This window comes from Podarcis bocagei (assembly GCF_964188305.1).
Source record: "Podarcis bocagei genome assembly, chromosome: 5".
Classification (NCBI taxonomy): Eukaryota; Metazoa; Chordata; class Lepidosauria; order Squamata; family Lacertidae; genus Podarcis; species Podarcis bocagei.
The window spans coordinates 47538672-47556654 of NC_138129.1; the positions used below are offsets into that span (position 1 = coordinate 47538672).

The 17983-nt window shown below is 45.0% G+C and overlaps 1 protein-coding gene across 2 annotated transcripts in view; it reads left to right on the top strand.

Annotated features, from left to right (window-relative positions):
- The window catches only part of GRM4 (glutamate metabotropic receptor 4), a 318705-nt gene that overhangs the window by 223369 nt on the left and 77353 nt on the right, over positions 1-17983 (top strand). For both annotated transcript variants that reach the window (XM_081195813.1, XM_081195814.1), the window contains exon 6: positions 3607-3747. In XM_081195813.1, coding sequence (XP_081051939.1) covers positions 3607-3747 — 141 coding nt within the window. The remainder of the gene's footprint in view (positions 1-3606; positions 3748-17983) is intronic.

The following is a 17983-nucleotide window of genomic DNA, read 5'->3' on the forward strand; positions in this document are numbered from 1 at the left end:
GAAGCAGGGTTAGAGACCGGCTTGGAAGAAGGGATCAGTGATCCAGGGGAACCTGTAACAACCAGGAGGCAAGAGGCAGAGGCAGAAGAAGCTGCAGGATTGAAGAGTGAAGAATAAGTGCAGGAGGAGCTAGAGACAGGTGAGGCTCATGTAGAATCAACGGCTGCCACACCTCCTCCTCCTGTTTCACCTCTGCTCCTCCACTGTCTCTCAGGACCAGAATAGGATTGAAGTGGGAGGACCAAAAAGTTATATGCAAGTGGAGACTTTGTTTGCTTATGTGCAGCTCAGATGGGGGAGATACATAAGCTGGGGTCAGGGCCTCTCTGTTGCAGCAACTGCCTCATTTGTTGCACATCTAGGAGCAGCTAAGAGGCATGGGTCTGATGGACATGCCTTTCCCTAACTTGTAAGCCTATTTTTGACAATAGAGTTAATTCTCTCCTCTGGACATTCCTTGTCTGTCAGCATCTTGACAAGAGATTTTTTAGTCTTCCAGGTGTCACAATATTCTTTGATCAATTTATGCAGGTTGCTCACAGAAGTCAAAATGCAAATCCCACCAATTCAAAAGATCCTGTAAGCTGCTTCAGGAAAAGGCCTGCAAACATTGTTATATCAAGGGTTGGGAGCCCTTTCCCTTCTGTATTCCCTTCTGGACAAGGGCATTTCAAGCACCACGAGTCAGTGGTGGGTGGAACCATAGGCAAAAGACAGTGGAACCACAAATGTCCAGTAGACTAGTCTAGTAGATTAGTTTCTGTACACACTCTCACAGCCCTCTCTGTCATTTATCTAGAAAACCAAAAAAACCATTACTGGAGTTAAGATCATAAGAACCACCTGCTGCATCAGGCAATGGCCCACTTAGCCCAGCAACCTGTTCTCACAGTGACCAGCCAGATGTCTGTGGGAACCCAGCAAGCAGGATTTGAGCCCAAGAGCCCTCTTCTGTGGTTTCCACCATTTGGTATTCAGAAGCCCTCCAACTGTGGAGGCAGAGCATAGCCATTGTGACTAGTTGCAACCTATACTCTTCTCTTCCTCAAGGACACATTCCAGTCAGGGAGAAACACTTGGGGTATGAAGCAGCCCAAGTGTGGGATACAGTCTTGGGAGAATTGTGAGGGCCAGGTAGAGAGACCTGGAGCGCTGAATTCAGCCTCTAGGCCTGAGGTTCCCCACCCCTGAGGTAAACCGTAAAGGCATGGCAAAAAATCTTTATGACTGAGACCACTGAATCCAGAGAGGGTGGCGGGGGTGGGGCAGAAGGTTAGAGCCAGAGATTGCAAGAGTGTCCTGTGAGGTTTGCGCATACTCACAAGCTACCCTATTATTGAGTTCTCAGCTAGTTATTAGCACAGTTTTTCGTATACTTGACCAAAGTGCAGCCACATTTAGCTCACGGCCAAAGTTTCATTTGTAGAGGTGTCATTCATTAGAAAGGAAAGAGCTGTCAAGTGCCCCAAGCCTATTAAAGGATCCATTCAATTAATAAGGCTACGCCAGATGGAACCCCAGGGAGAGAGATACAAAGCCGCCATCTTTCCTGTCTCTTCCTTACCCCCCTCTGACATCCACTTATGCCAAGGAAATTAGGTTTGTGTTCTGCGTGACTAAAATATGCATGGTTAATTAAGACTTTACTATCGTGGGAACTTGCAGGAGATTGGCTCAGAGCAGAACAGTTTTCAAGAGTGACAGGATCGGGGCACACCCATCACACGCACACTTGTTTTCCCTTAAAAAGAGGTGTTTTCCAGGCTGCCTGTTAGTCTTTGCTTGACCTGAGGCTGTGAAACTCATGTGCACCTGGATTTGTGAGTGCAGAAACCTCAACTTGTTTGTTTTGGTTTAAGATCAAAGCTGGTGGAGGAACTAATGGACAATTGCTTTAACAATTGCTATAAGTGACTAACTTGCCTTTTAAATGTATACCAATTTCAGCTTAGGGCACTGTGAGTTACTAACACTTCTGCTTTTCTGCTTGCTTTCTCATTTGTGCAGCTCTGTTCCCCTCCCAATTGCTTTATTGGTTAAATAATTTTGCATTTATTTATTTTTTAATGAAAGTTTTTAATGTTTGATGTTTTATTCTGTTTTTAGTGTTCTGTTGGAAGCCACCCAGAGTGGCTGGGGAAATCCAGCCAGATGGGTGGGGTATAAATAAATTTATATTTATTATTATTATTATTATTATTATTATTATTATTATTATTCTACATGGGGTAAATATATAATATAATATAATATAATATAATATAATATAATATAATATAATATAATATAATATAATATAATATAATATAATATAATATAATATAATATAATATAATATAATATAATATAATATAATATAATTATGACATTTATATCCCAGCTCTGCCCCCCCCCCCCAAGGTCAAGGCAGCATATATGGTCCCCCTTCCCATTTTGTTTTCAGAACGACCCTATGCGGTGGATTAGGCTAAGTGTTTGTGACTGGCTGGGATCATGGCCAAGTGGGGATTTGAACCTGAGTGTCCCAATGTTAGTCCAAGAGTCTAACCCAAGAGTGAGGACTCTCAGAAGGTGCTTAAGTGAGGGTGTCTGTCACAGGGTCAATGGACTTTATCTTTGCTAACCCCTTTTCATGATGGTAATTATAAGTAGTGGGGAGAATGCCCAAACAGGGGCTTACCTGGTTATAAAAATGTGATGGCATTGAAACAGTGAAAATCCTGCTTTGAGCATTGGAGCTGTGACTCAGAATCACTGCCCTCTCCAGATATATATATCTATACATTGAATTGAGCATTCAACCTGTGCATCATTGGACTGGATATTCATCTGAAGGATTATAAAAGTCCTCAGTGTTTGAAGAAGTTGTTCTTGTACATTCCAATATAAACAGACCTGATCCCTACCTCCTGGACTGATGCGTAGATTGGAGCATCATTACTTTTCTGAATTTTGCAATGCAGTTCTTGGTTTTTTTAAAAATACCAAAATGTCCATAAAATGCATAGTTAGGCTAAAATACATTTAGGAATGTGTACTTTGAAATAAAATATATTTAGAAATGCATATTTTATGAGAAAATGTGAATTTAAATATGAATTTTTCATGTGGTTTTCTAAATTAAAGATTCACAGATTACTGCAGAAATAGGGCAGCATGGACTTATGAATGAGCACATGCAGGTGAACAGGAAATAAACCACTTAGGCCATCAGTACCTTGAATCTCTGTGGGTACTTCCAGATGGAGACTCAATATTGCAGCCGCTCAACGAGTTATCATAAATGGTTTGTTGGCAACAGGTTTTATTTAATTTAGCAGATTAAATACAGGGAAAATCCATATTAAATGAGGAGGAAAAAACAGACTGGCATTTTGACGCCACCAAAATTTGCAAGCATGAAGAGCACTTATTCCACAACAAATATCCACCCTTTCCTTATCTATTAATTTCCGAACACTTGATTTCAATAGCTTAAAAGCCCCTTTCACCTTTGTAGACACTGAAAGTGGCAGACTTCCTTTTACAGCTGCACCAGGTCTCATATGTTTTGATTGCAAGACCTTCCTCATGTTTCTATCACCTCTCTCTTCTTTTTCCTCTTAGGTTTTGATCGCTATTTCTCCAGCAGGACCCTGGACAATAACCGCCGTAACATTTGGTTTGCCGAATTTTGGGAGGACAACTTCCACTGCAAGCTGAGCCGTCATGCTCTCAAGAAAGGCAGCGCCTTCAAGAAGTGCACAAGTAAGAGGCTGTGGGCAGATGGGAGGGGCGTGGAGGGTGTGTGTGGATGAACCAGGCTAGGATGTTGTTACCAAATCCCATTCCTAAGCTTGTAACAAGAGAACACACTATCAGATCATCCATGACGTCTAGTGCCATGACATGAGAGAGAGATAAATCTTGATGTAAATTTCTAGAGATGTGGGAATGAGCTGGAGCCAGTGCCAGATTTACATATAAGCTAAACAACCTATAGCTTAGGGCCCCACTCTCTTGGCCCCCCAAAAAAAATTTAAAGGGAAAAAACCCCTGGATGTACATTTCCAAAATATAAGATGAAAACCAAATAAAATAAAACCTACATACAGCAACAGTGTTTTGTGTTGTGTAGGCTCCTGTGATGTAAGTAATGGGCCCCGCCTGCTAGCCTGCTCCCTAAAATATCACTGGTTTGCTCATTTCTATATATAGGGTGCCTACATTCTGCATGGACTGGTTGCATGGCAACATGTGCCAATGGCTTTAGATACCTATTAGGTCCATAAATTACCATATAGCATATATTTAACACAAAAAACAGGGACAATTTGTTGTTGACAAAGGACAGCTGGACATATAAAGGGCCTCATCAAACCTAAATCCGGCCCTGTCTGGAGCAAAGTTGACTGGAATGATGGTGCACTGAGATGGGGTTCAGGGTGGAAACACTCAGAGCTGGTATACCATAGTGACTGAGTCATAGTGACTTGCTGCCCTGGGCTCCTTCGGAAGAAAGGGTGGGATATAAACTTGAGAAAATAAATAAATGAGTGAATTATGAATCAGGACACCTCTCCCTGCTTTTAATCCTCCCCCCCCCCACCAGGAACTCACCAGGTATGTGACTTTCTCTCAACCTTAGCCTTCCCCTTGACCTGCAATATGCAGATAATAGTACTGGACCACGTTACAGGTCTGCTATAAAACAAGGGTAGTCATCCTATGGCTCCTAAATCCATGGGAGGATCTTCAACCTAATTTTATGTGGTCATCAGCCTAATTTCCTAAAGTGCTCTGCAAGCGATTGCTACAGACCTTTGAACTTTCATTGGACATCTGAAAGCACTATATCATTATTGCTATCCTTTACTGAGATTGTTTTTTCAGTGTCGGGAAAGTGGCAGGGTCTGCAGTAGTCAGGGATGTTCTGGGGGAGGAAGAATTGCTGTGCGTCAGTAGGAGAGGAAGGAGGAGAGGAAGAAAAGGATTGTCTCAGAAGAAGATTGAGGTGGCTGTGTGGGCAGGGCCAGCTCAAGACATTTTGCTGCCTTAGGCAGCAAATTTCACATCCAGAACCTGACTGAAGTGGCAGCTAAATCCTCCTTTAAAACTAGCAGTCAGGCTGTGCACTGTAAAGGCCATGGCTCAACAGCAGAGCATCTGTTTTGCATGCAGAAGGTCTCTGGTTCGATCCCTGACATCTCCAAGTAGGACTGGGAAAGACTTCCTGTTTGAAACCCAAGGCAGCTGCTGCCAATCAGTGTAGACAATACTGAGCTAGATAGGGTCAGTAGAAGGCAGCTTCCTACGTCCCTATGTCCTGTACCACACCTGAGAGCCACAGGGAAACTTTGAGGGTGCAGGACAGTCTCCATGGCACATAGAGCTCTGCGCAGAAGGCTACAGCCAGAAGGTTCAAGGGGAATGTCTGGGGGCTGCCACCCCTGCATCCTGGCACCTGCCGTCTGAAGCAGTCACCTCATTCTGCCTAACAGTAGGGCCGGCCCTGTATGTGGGTCTTGTTTAGCACAAAGGCAGGGTTATAGATCATGTGCATTGGCAGAACTGTTTGACATCAGGGATGGTGAAACAGAAGCACGTTGGGGGGGGGGGTGTTACGCCTCTTTGGCATATAAGCCCAGGAGCCGTGACTCAGGAATCAAAAGTGGGTGCTGAAAGCCCTGAAGGGGTATGACAGAAATGAGCAAACGAGGCAGCTAAATGCCTTGCCTTCTTTGTGATCATTAAATAATACCAACCCCACATTTATCTCATGACCCATGGGGCACATTCCGAAGCCCCCTTGGGTGCCTCTCTCCTCTCTCCTCAGCCTTGCTGTCTCTCCACATGCACCTCCAACCACACATTCATTTCCTGTTGAATTATTTACCATCCGTCCCTTCTCCACGCCACACTAATTCTTCCCTCGTTTGCTCGTAAATTTCCATTACCCCATCATGGCATCAGCCCTATCTATCTCAGTATTCTCTCCCCCCCCCCACTCCGCACCTTTTTCTCCTCCCCTGAGAACACACATTTAAAAATGATTTGTTTGAAAATCCATTTCGGCAGGTTATAGAGCTGTGTGCTGGGTAGGGATCCTGTGCCATGGCAATGTCTCCCCAGCCCCCATTCGGTGATTATATAAAATATTCAAGGCATTCATGTTACTCGGGGCTGCTTTAGAAATCTTTCATTTGGTTTCCTCTTACAGCCTCTCAGATCAGCCCACTTTCTATCCTCATTGCCATGTTGCTGCCTTTGATTCTTCTCTGAAACAGGAACTGACAGTTGGGAAGCTCTCCAGCTCCCTCTGCTTGGTACCAACTCTGTGTTTAGTGCTTTGCCCTCAGCTGGGAATGTTGGCATGTTCAGTATGCTGGATCTGCATAAAAGCAACAATAGGAATAGAAGGCATGTAGCGCTCGCTCTCTCTCTCTCTCTCTCTCTCTCTCTCTCTCTCTGTCAAAACAAAATTTTAAAAATTTCTTCCAGTAGCACCTTAGAGACCAACTAAGTTTGTTATTGGCATGAGCTTTCATGTGCATGCACACTTCTTCAGATACACTGAAAGAGAAGTCACCAGACCCTTATATATAGTGAGAGGGTGGGGAGGGGTATTACTCAGAAGGGTGGTGGGAATGGGTGATTGGCTGATAGGTGTGGTAAACCTGTTGATGACTGTTAACAACTGCAATTGGTCTTACAGGAAAAAGCAAGCAGTGAGATGGCTAAAAATAGCTTTATCATGTATAATGAGATAAGAATCCAATGTGTCTCTTCAGACCAGTTCTCTCCATGGTTTTAAGTTTGGTAAATGGCCAATCACCCATTCCCACCACCCTTCTGAGTAATACCCCTCCCCACCCTCCCGCCATATATAAGGGTCTGGTGACTTTTGTTTCAGTGTATCTGAAGAAGTGTGCATGCACACAAAAGCTCATACCAATAACAAACTTAGTTGGTCTCTAAGGTGCTACTGCAAGGAATTTTTAAATTTTGTTTTGACTACGGCAGACCAACACAACTACCTACTTGTAGCTCTGTGTGTGTGTGTGTGTGTTTGAGCACACCAAGAATGGTGTCACAGGCACATGCTTAAACTCCCTTGAATGGTTGTAGCTCAGTAGTACTGCATCTGCTTAGTAAACAGAAGGTCCTGGGCTGAGTCTCTGGCATCTTGAGGTAGGGCTGGGAATGTCCCCTGTCTGAAAATCAAGAGAGCTGTTGTCTCTTGGTGTGGACAGTACTATTCTAGATGGACCCAGTGGTCTGGCTTAGTTGGTATAAGGCCACTTCCTATGTGCCTGTATTGTCAAGATACACAAAGGAGCATCCATCCATCCATTCATCCATCATGTTCCTATCCTACCTTTTTATCCAGTGAGATCAAAGTGGCATACATGGTTCTCTCCCACAACAACCCTGTGAGGTAGATTAGGCTGAGAGGCAGTGACTGGCCCAAGGTCATAGAACTGTAGAGTGGGAAGAAACCCTGAGGATCATCTAGTCCAACCCCTGCAATGCAGGAATACACAGCTGTCCCATATGGGAATCGAACCTGTAACCTTGGTGTTGTAAGCACCGTGCTCTAACCAACTGAGCTATCCAGGCTATAGTTATATAGTGTGGTGCATGACCACGTGGGGATTTGAACTCTGGACTCCCAGATCCTAGTATGACAAACTAACCACCACACTACACTGCCTTTCCCCCATCCACTAGAGCTAGACCAAAAGACATGAGAGTCATAGAAGTTGAGCTTTGCTCTACAGTCCATACTTTTTTCTTTTGCTGGTGCTCATATTAGGGATGCCAGAGGATCCTATTGGAAATGGGACCAGAAATTCCTGCAATGTTCATCAGAGGTCAGGAACAGAAATCACGCAAGCAAATATAAGCAGTATTTACTAAATATTTTTTTCCAGTGCACAGTGGCATAATTACGTTATTTACTGCATTGTTTTTGCTGTTTCCTTTCCACCGAAATGCATTGAAATTAATTGCCTATTTTTTGGCCATAGAGGATAGTGAGACAAAACTTGTAGGTTTTAGTGGAAGCTGATCTGAAGTGGAACAGAAACAGCATTGATTGCACTGAACCAAGGGCAGGATGAAAATTGCCAATTAAATAGATAGACAGAATAAAGGGATTAGTACTAGTTTATTCTGAAGGCATGGATGCATCTTTCTTCGAGTCTACTATCATTTTGAGCCTTCTGTTCATAAGTGCTGAATACAAACATATTCTTTCTATTACATATCTGGCTGGCTGCCCTCCGATTGAATCCTTCCATCCCAGCTTCTGTCCCATACTCTCACCACTGCCTTGGTATTCTTTGCTATAAGATCTCTTAAATCTGTGTATGCAAGTTTCTGCTTGTACAACAGAATCCTATCTGTGTGGTGCTGTTGTGCAGACTATTCACCCAGTATCTTCATCACAAACAGAGTATCCAAGTGCCAATCTTTTATGTTGTCAAAATGGCCCTATCTACACAGAAGAACGAGATATCTGTAGACTGTGGGGAACCTCAAGGTCTGCAAAAGTGCCAGAAAACTGCTGAAACAAACTCGGTGTTTTCAAACCAGTCTAATGAAGACTGAACATGCTCAGTTGCTCCAGCACACTCATTGGTTTTTCCTTTGGGGGGGGGATGAGGGGGGAGTTAGACCAGAAAACAGGCAGTGGGGTGGGGAGTAATGTAATAGAGTATCCTGGCAAAAGGCATGGCTTGGTGGATGGAACCCTGAACAGAAGCCCTCCACATTGCAACAGAGGCACTCCATAGTGCAACATCGTGTTGCAGTACCACTTGCGTAGGGGAAACAGGAACATGGGCATGGAGGACAAAGAAAGAAGTGTTACAAGGCTCATAGCTTCTGGGCGTGAAGTCTTCTTCTCCACACAGTTAGAAACAAAGCAGGGCAGGCTGCTAAGTAGCAACAGCATCATCTGAACATACCCTGAGCAAGAGAAAAAGAGACGAAGAAGCAGGGGCAACCGTTCTGGGTCTAGGTATGTTGCTTTGTCCCTGTTCTTCTTTCTGTACTCTCCTCTGAGCAACTGTGGCACCCATGAATTCCACAGAGGCACAGTGTCTGGTGAGGAGGGTGAGTGGATGTGACAACACAAAGATAAAGGAGAGGTCCCAGTCACTTTCTGTACTCCTGGCTTGAAGACTTTGTATCATTTACATGGCAGCCAGTTTCTCTGGGGGGTTTTCCCTTCTCCCTTTAACAACAATTTTGCACTGTATTGTACATGAGGCTATGTATTTTTATGGAGTGAAATATTTTAATTGGTGCTTCAGGCAAGAGGTGCCCAGCACCAGGGCTTCTGTCATTTCACATCAGAGGCACAGTTTTATTAAGATCAGAGAGGGTGGGAGTAGAAATGAACCCCTCTCCATTCTCCCTGGGTATCCAGTCTTCCCTGCTACGATTCACATTGGTCATGCACTGAGCAGGACTAGCTTCACCTCTCCAAATAATACTCACAAATCCACTCCCCGCTCATGTAAGCATGCAAAATCATTCCTTATGTTTCTGTGCTTTGAGACCCTGTGTTCTTCTAAGACACAGAATCTACACTTTCATGTCAGCTGGAAACAATGTGTGGAGCTGCGATTGTGGTAGAGGCACCTTGTTCATGAGCAGTGCACTGCAATGGATTTGCTCACTTTTGAGCCCACGGGAGTGCAGAGGTTAAAAGCACCAAGCATATCCTTTGCACTTCCCCCTTTACATGACTCAAAAATTCATTGCAAGGGAGGTATCAGTCCAACTTAGCAATTGACCGCATAGCATTTCCAGTAATTTGCCAAAAGCTCTGCATCAACCTTCTCCAGTTTGGTGTCCAATTTCATGTTGGACTACAGCTCTCATCAGCCCCAGCCAGTCATGTCATAAATGGCAGGTCGCAGCTGCCTGGCCCTGTGTGCATGGCTATCTCTCAATAATACTGGATAGCTTTGTCCTGTCATGTCCCACAATGCCCATGAGTATTGTGGCCCTGGGGCATTGTGCAAAATTTAGAAAGGTGGTTTGTGCACCCAGCCACCTGGCCCAGGAAGCCCAAGGAAGGCATCAACACTAGTGGCTCTGCTGGGTGCAAGAGCCCCTGTAACTTCTCAAGGGTGATAGTCCTGGGGCTATAGAAGGCAAATCTCCAATAGCTGAGTAAGTATGAATGCTATGGTCACTGAACTTGCACAGGTCAGGACCACGGATCTTTGTTACAATGCTGCAAAAGTGTTTTCCTTTCGCTGTCCTTTCCTGTCTTGTAATGACTATAAATTACAAGGGTGTGGGGTTGCTTCTGTGTGTGTCAGCCCCTGGTCCATTTTTGCTGTCATTATGTGGTCATCTGTATTTTTTGCTATTTCCAACTAAAACTGACTGGGAGGGATTAGAGTAGTAAACAAGGCGCACAGGGAATCTGTCTTCTTGACAGCCATGTGGTTGAGGTGATATGTTTACTGAAAGATGGGAGAGATTTACTGCTTGCCTCCCGCTGGGCAAAGACAGATAAAGGTGTCTGGGCTTTCAGGCAGAGACGTGGTGGGGCTGTAGGTTGCCTACTGCCTGCTGTAAGAATCCCTGTTCCATCATTGGGCTGATGTGCCACGGAGCCAAACCACCGTTACCTGTTGCAGCATCACCAAGTCATTTGCCTGTGCAGCAAGCTTGTGGGTGGCTACAGAATGTATTTGGACATTGTTGGGTTCTCTTGTTATTTCTTATTTAGTTAAAGCATTTTTATCCTGCTCTTTAACAAAAAGATGTGTGGGGATGGGGGGCTTCCCAGAGAGACTTACAAATATCAGCCCTCAGCCTTACAATCTAAAAAGCATGATAGAAAAGGGGGGGAAGGGTTTGAGAGCGAGGTGGAAAAAGAAAAGATTTTTTTTTTTTTAAAAAAAGTGATATAGTCTTGTAATGACCAGCTGAAATGGAAATATTTCAAGGAGAGGGTACAAAAGTTGCTGGTCTTTCAGCAGAGCAGGTGGAGGTGCTCCTTAGTGCCCCCTCTCTTCCTCTTCCATGATGCCAGCATCTCAGAATGGTTTGCAGGTTCAAGGGTGAGGTGAGATGAGAGAAAGCAAATGTGACGAAGGAAGAAAATATAAGACAGTCTCTAAATATAGATAAAAGTCTTTTGAGCAGGGAGCAGCAAAGTCCTGTGTTTCATGGATGCAAGTCATGTGCTTCCAAACAGACACTCCTGAACAGGTGTTGCTTTCTGTTTATCCTAATTTGATTTCTTGATGCCTCAAAATGGCCCATAGAGGCAGGCATACGTTAAAATTTCCAGGGACTCTGAGAAATTTACAGTGCATCTAGAAAAATGATTCTGATTCAAATCTATAACAATGATCATAGAAATAAAGAGGGTTGGTGCTTTCTGGTGCAGTATAATTTTTGACATGGGATGCAAGTCTAAGGGATCATCCACCAGACTTCCTTTAGCATTGTGCTTTCCAGGCACAGACCTGTGTTTTCCAAGTCCAGGTCTGAGTAGGATTTTGTTTGTTTGTTTGTTTGTCCCACCACTCTTCCTGGGAAAACCTGTTGTTTACCACTGAATCGGAACAAATGACAATCCTCAGAAAACCAGGTTGCTGTTTGTTCTGATTCAGTAGTAAGCAGTGTGTATTGCCTGGATAATAACATACAACATTCATTCAAGACATCCATGTTTCCCAAGGCCCATTGAGGATTATGCATAATGACCTCACCTTCCACAATTAAGGAAGCTTAAATAATTATGCTTGGAATTTGATCGTGGAAGCTGCTGCCAATTCAGTGACTAGAAAGGAAACAACAAAACCTGGAGATTGTCCTTGGAAAAGATACAGATAATACATTCAGTTGCTGCTTTTCCGTGTACACGCTCACAAGGCCCCTTTCAAGTTGTCATCTCCTGAGCATTAAACATGACAGAGGAATTGGCTCTCTGTGTGATGAACTTCAAGTTAGTTCCAAGTCCATGTCTGATATTTAAAAAGGCATTGTGGTGCCAACAATTTGAAACAAGCTTCTTTTGAGCACTAGCCTCAAAGGGAAGCCTACCATCACAAGTAGCCATGATAGCCTGTTGTAGCCAAAACAGTGAGGCTGCTGTGCCACCTTAAATTCTCACACATTTCTTGTGGCATAAACTCATGTGGACTTGAGCCCACTTTGTCAGAGGCATGAAACTGGCAAGTATAGCTACACATGGATACAAGGAAGTGGGAAAATTTGTAAAGAATAAGGCCAGAAGACCATGAGATTCCTAAAAGGAGAGTGGCTCAAGTCCCGAAGGAGGAGAATTCAGTACACTGCTGCAACTTGATGGAGCGTAGAAGGTTCTGTGTAGCTGAGAAGAACAATTTGAGTGTTGCTACTCAGATGCTCATGTCTGCCAATAAAATGCTGAAAGTGATGGGTATTTATTTGTAGTTCAGCAGAGCTTCTTCCCCATCCCCCACAAACTTCCAGCAAGATGGCTGCAACTTTCCATGTCCTCATATAACCTGCCTGGGTGACGGCTCATTCCTAGGCTACTGTGAAGGATGTTGTTTTTTCAGGAGTGAAATCAGACGTGGAGCCCAACGTCAAACTCAGGAAAATGGCCTATTACTTACAGGCATTGAGAGAGGGAAATTGTGTGCTGGTTATTTCCTTTCAGAGACAGGCAAAAAGAGAAGATGGGGACTCTCTCTCTCTCTCTCTTTGCCTTCTGCTATGCGTCACCGTTTGCACATTTGAAAAGACTGCTGATAGGTCGGAGCACATGTCTTTGTGACTGTCAAGACTGCACAGTTAAGGATCAGGGCCTTGCACATCAGCCATGTAGCTGATGGGTGCATATAGAACATTGAATAAAAGCAGAGCTGTATTTAGCTCATATTCCATTTGTCTGTCTATCTAGTATTCAACTCACCGTCTTTACTCTGTTTTGCTCTGGACCTGTGAGAACTCATGCCTAACTTATGTGCTTTTGTAGTACTGCACCTAAGGACAAAACCTAAGTGCTACTGCTGACTAAGCCGACCTGAGCCTGTCATGGGGTTTGAGAGGAAGCCTTTAAAATGGTTTGACTTACACCAAACATGACTAAGCTGAATGGAGTTTATAAAAGAAGTAAGTCTCCCCCTGCTCCATTATGGCAATGTTCCTACCATTCCCCACAGAATGCCCCTTTCCCAGGACTTGCCCTGGCCTCAGCTAAGAGAATTGGCAGAGTCCACGCTGAGTCAGAATGGAGGACTTACACTGGCATATCTCCAGCTGAGCCAGAAAGAGGGACATCAGCTGGCATAGATTAACCTATTCCAAACTCCTTGTTTGTGTTTTGCTGAGAGTTGTGAAATTGCACATGCTCAGAGTATTTTCTGTAGTCCATGAGAGTTTGTGGAATAATAAATTGGTTAGTTTTTAAGATATCCCAAGATGTATTTCATTGGACCTTATTTCATGCATTCTTTTTGAGGGGCAAAGCCCCCCTTCTCTCCACAAGGGTTGCCCATCCTATTTTGCTGCCTGAGGTGAAATGGGAAGTTGGCACTGCCCACCCCTTGCTTACTGGAGTCACATGGGTGTGGCTTCCAGTGGGATCTCACTGGAAACCACCACTGTGCCATCCCAGTAATGAGGCTCAGCAGGAGGGCACCCTGTGGGATTATGCCACCTAAGGCTGCTGCTTCTGTTCACCTCATGTGTGGGCCAGCCCTCCCCTTCCCATTTTGGGAACTGCACCAGGGGCCAAAACCACCTTAATCTGGCCTTGGTTCTAACCTATCATTTCCCCGTAGCCTGTGCATGTATATCCTGTTGGGAAACTGCCAGGGAGATAACGTCCATCATGGCCCCCAAGCCGGAGTTCTGGACGACCATCGGCCTCCCGTAGTCACGCAGATCCAACAGTTAGGGGCACAAAGCCTTTAGAATTCCTAGCCACATTCCTAGGCTGGGTGCACCCTCTTTCAGCAGAAAGCACAGTCAAAAGCTTGCACTGCAGAAGAGCAGAAGAGCATAATTTACAGACTTTATTAGAACATGAACAGAACAAAAGAAAATACGTCCATTCTGTCAGCGTCTCTGAGCCGACTGACAAAACCGAAAGGAATACAGCAAACATAAACATCCTGTGATCAGGACATGCGCAGACTCTGATCCTCCCAAAGCCTGCTCCCTTTTAAGGTGGAACGGAAATATCCTAACATCCTCCCCCTTTCCGTGTAACCTGTTGTACCTGTGGTTCACCCAATTGCAACCTTTGTACATAAACCTTAAGTTGTTCTTTGTTAACAACCTTAGACAACAGATCAGCAGGAATTTCATTTCCTGCCATGTAGGACACCCGAATCAGTCCTTTCTGAATACACTCTCTTGCACGATGTAGCTTAATCTGCAAGTACTTGGTTCTCTGCTTGCAACTCTCGGAGTTCAGCAAAGCCAAACAAGATCTATTGTCTTGATACACTTGTATAGGACATTTCACAGACACCCTGATGTCCTTAAACAGTTGCATCAACCATTCACAATCCATGAGTGAAAATGACAGAGCATTGAGTTCTGCTTCACAGGAACTTAGGCTCACTGTTGTTTGCTTCTTGCACAACCAGTCAAACAGGCAGTGGTTGTACATGTAGCATACTCCAGAAGTGCTTGTGCCATCCGTGGTGTCACTTCCAAAACTTGCATCAGCAAAGATTTCAAGACCTCCAGTCTTCTGACTGGTGAACCTCAGCCTGTAGTGCATAGTCCCTTTCAAATAGCGGGCTATGCGCTTCAGAGCTTTCCAATCCTGAACCGTAGGATTGTTGGCATGTCTGCTAAGCAGATTACAGCTTACAGCTATGTCAGGTCTTGAACATCTGGCAATGAAGTTCATCTTGCCTAGAATGCATCTGTACAGCGTTGTGTCAGAAAACGCTTCAGCAGTACTGTCTACCTGGTAACCTGTCACCATCGGTGTGTCTGCTGAGTTTGCGTCAACCAAATTCAACCTGGTTAACACATCAGCAATTTTCTGTGTTTGATGTACCAGAAAATTACCTGCTTGGTCCTTCTCCACCTGCAGAGAAAGATAGTTGGATACCTCACCAAGATCCTTCATGTCAAAGTGCTCCTTCAGCTGAGCTAGGGTGCTTTGGTAAAAAGCCTGATTCTTCCAAAACATCAGAAGATCATCAACAAAACATAAACAATACAGTTTGTTTTGTCCCTCCTCCTTGACAAACACACATGGATCAGCTTTGCCCTGGTGAAAACCTAGAGAAAGCAATGTCTCAGTGAGTTTTGTGTTCCAACACCTGGCACTCTGCTTGAGACCATATAAGGATTTCCGTAGTTTACAGACCATTCCCTTCTGTATCTCCATCCCATCAGGTGGAAGCATGTACAGCTCCTCGTTCAAAATCCCGTACAAAAAAACTGTATTAATGTCATGGTGGGAAACATGCAGTTTCTCCTCCGCAGCGACCTTGAGCATCAGCCGAATGCTCTCATATTTGACTGTGGGAGAGTAGGTCTCGTGGTAATCCTGTCCTGGTACCTGTGAAAAACCTCTGGCAACCAATCTGGCTTTGTGTCTGACTACCTTGCCATTCTGGTCTGTCTTGGCCTTGAAGACCCATTTGCTGCCAACCAGTCTCATTCCTGGGACTACCGGTACCAGTTCCCAAGTTTGGTTCCTGTTCAAGGAATCAACTTCAGCCTTCATGGCATTAAGCCAAGGCTCAGCATCTTTAGAGGTTAACTCCTGAACCTCTTTGAAGCTTGAAGGTTCCCATACCTTCTCTGAGCTACTAAGAACAGCAGTTGCTGTCTTAGCAAACTCATCAGCATACCTCTTTGGAGGTCTGCCCTTGGTCGCCCTTTCAGATCTGCGTACTAGACGCAAGTCTTCTGGACTCATCTCCTCTTTCTTAGGAGAAAAATGACCAATGGTGAACAGTGGTTCCTCCAGTTCATTGTCAGACGCATCAGATGGTCTGACTGAGGCCTGTGCGCTCTTGTAGTCTGCTGTGTCATCACTGTCACTGACACCACCAGCAGCAGCAGCAGCGCCGCCCACTGAACTGGAATCCGAACTCTGATCATCATCATCATCATCATCATCATCCTCATCATCCTCATCCTCATCCTCATCATCATCAGCAGCAGCTTTCTCATCTTTAGCTGCTTGCTTGACATCACCTTCATCCTCCTCTGGGTAACTCTGGAAAATTCCCACATTTCCCCCCCACTTAGGATTGTACTCAACACTCCTTGTGAACTTAATGGACTTAGAGTCAGTCATCCATACCCTGTATGCACCTTTTTCGTACCCCATGAACAAACCATGTGCCCCACGCTTCCCAAGCTTGTTGGTTTGTTGTGTGCGTACCCACATGTCCGAACCAAAAATTCTCATGTGTTTGGTGTTGGGTTTCTTGCCAAACATCTTCTCATAGCGGGTACAACCAATGGGTGATGACAATCTGCGATTAACGGTGTAAACCAAATTCCCCAGAGCTTCCCCCCAAAACTTATCAGGGAGATTGGCATCATGCAACAAGGTCTTGATTCCTTGTAGCAATGTTTGATTTGCTCTCTCCGCAAGCCCATTCATCCATGGCGATCTGGGCGTTGACATGTCATGCTGGATTCCCTTCTCAGTCAGGAAAGCTTCAAACTGCTGAGAAGTAAACTCCCCGCCCCGATCAGTAAAAAAACAAGAAATACGTTTACCGTGCACATTTTCCAACCAAGCACAGAATTCCTTAAACTTTGGAAACGCTTGCGATTTCTGTTTGAGCAAATACACATGAATGTACCTGGAAAAAGAATCAATCAGAATCATGAAGTACCTTGCTCCTCCTATAGAGGGCGCAAGTGGTCCAACCAGGTCCGCATGCACTAGCTGGTAGGGTTTGGAAGCCTGCCTGCTAGACTCCTTGCCTTTTGGAGCAACCTTCACCTTGTTCTCTGCACAAGATACACATTTCATGTGAAATTTACAGGGTTTGATGTTCAAACCCTCAACCACCTCTGGCATCTTGGCCAGTGCCTTCCAAGAGAGGTGACCAAATCTTCGATGCGCATCATGAATGCAACCTGCATGAAGAACTTTGTTAGTTTGTGCAACACAACAAGAATCAGCATTATTCACAACAGCAGTGTCATCATAAGTTATATGGAACAAACCATCCATAAACTTTGCATGCAAATAGTCCTCTTTGCCTTTACTGATGACACAGACGCTCCTCTTGAAGGAAATCTGAAAACCACGTCCAGTAAGCTGTGGGACGCTCAACAAGTTGCTTGCAGCTCCTGGAACAAAAAGTACATTACTGATGGTAGTGTGCAGACTTGCAAGTTTCACAGTCCCTTCTCCTGCAATTTGCAACGTCCTTCCATCAGCCAGGTGGATCTCACCTTCCTGAGGCTTGAAGGAGATAAAGAGATGCCGATCCTTCGAAATGTGGCGCGTACAGCCTGAATCAATAACAAAGCTGCCTTTGGCTGTTGGAGCAGTCTTTACAGCAAGCAAACCCTTGTTTTGCAGCTCGCCCCCCTGCTGCTCCTGGCCACCAGACGTGCCTTTAGCCTTTGGTGAAGCTGTGCCAGCAAGCAAAACCTTGCTTTCCACTGGCGTGGGCTTTTGCAGCTTGCCCCCCTGCTTCTGGTCAGCAGACGTGCCTGTAGCCTTTGGTGAAGCTGTGCCAGCAAACATCGCTTTGTTTTTCCCTGGCTCTCCACCCTCCCTCTGCTCCTGGCCATCTGCAGACGTCTGCGTCTGGCTCTGTTTACCTTTGCCTTTCCGGCCTCTGCAAAGGCGATGGCCTTGGTTCTCACGAGAAACAGAGCTCTCAGCTGCCGACTCCTTGGCTCCCCCTGGAGGCTGGAATGCTGCCTGGGATGACGTGACGGTCAGCTCCCCCTGCAGCTTGCAACCGGTGCCCTCAGCATCCCTGCAATCACCCGCATTCTGGGAAACAGCTAGGACCTCCGATGCAGTCAA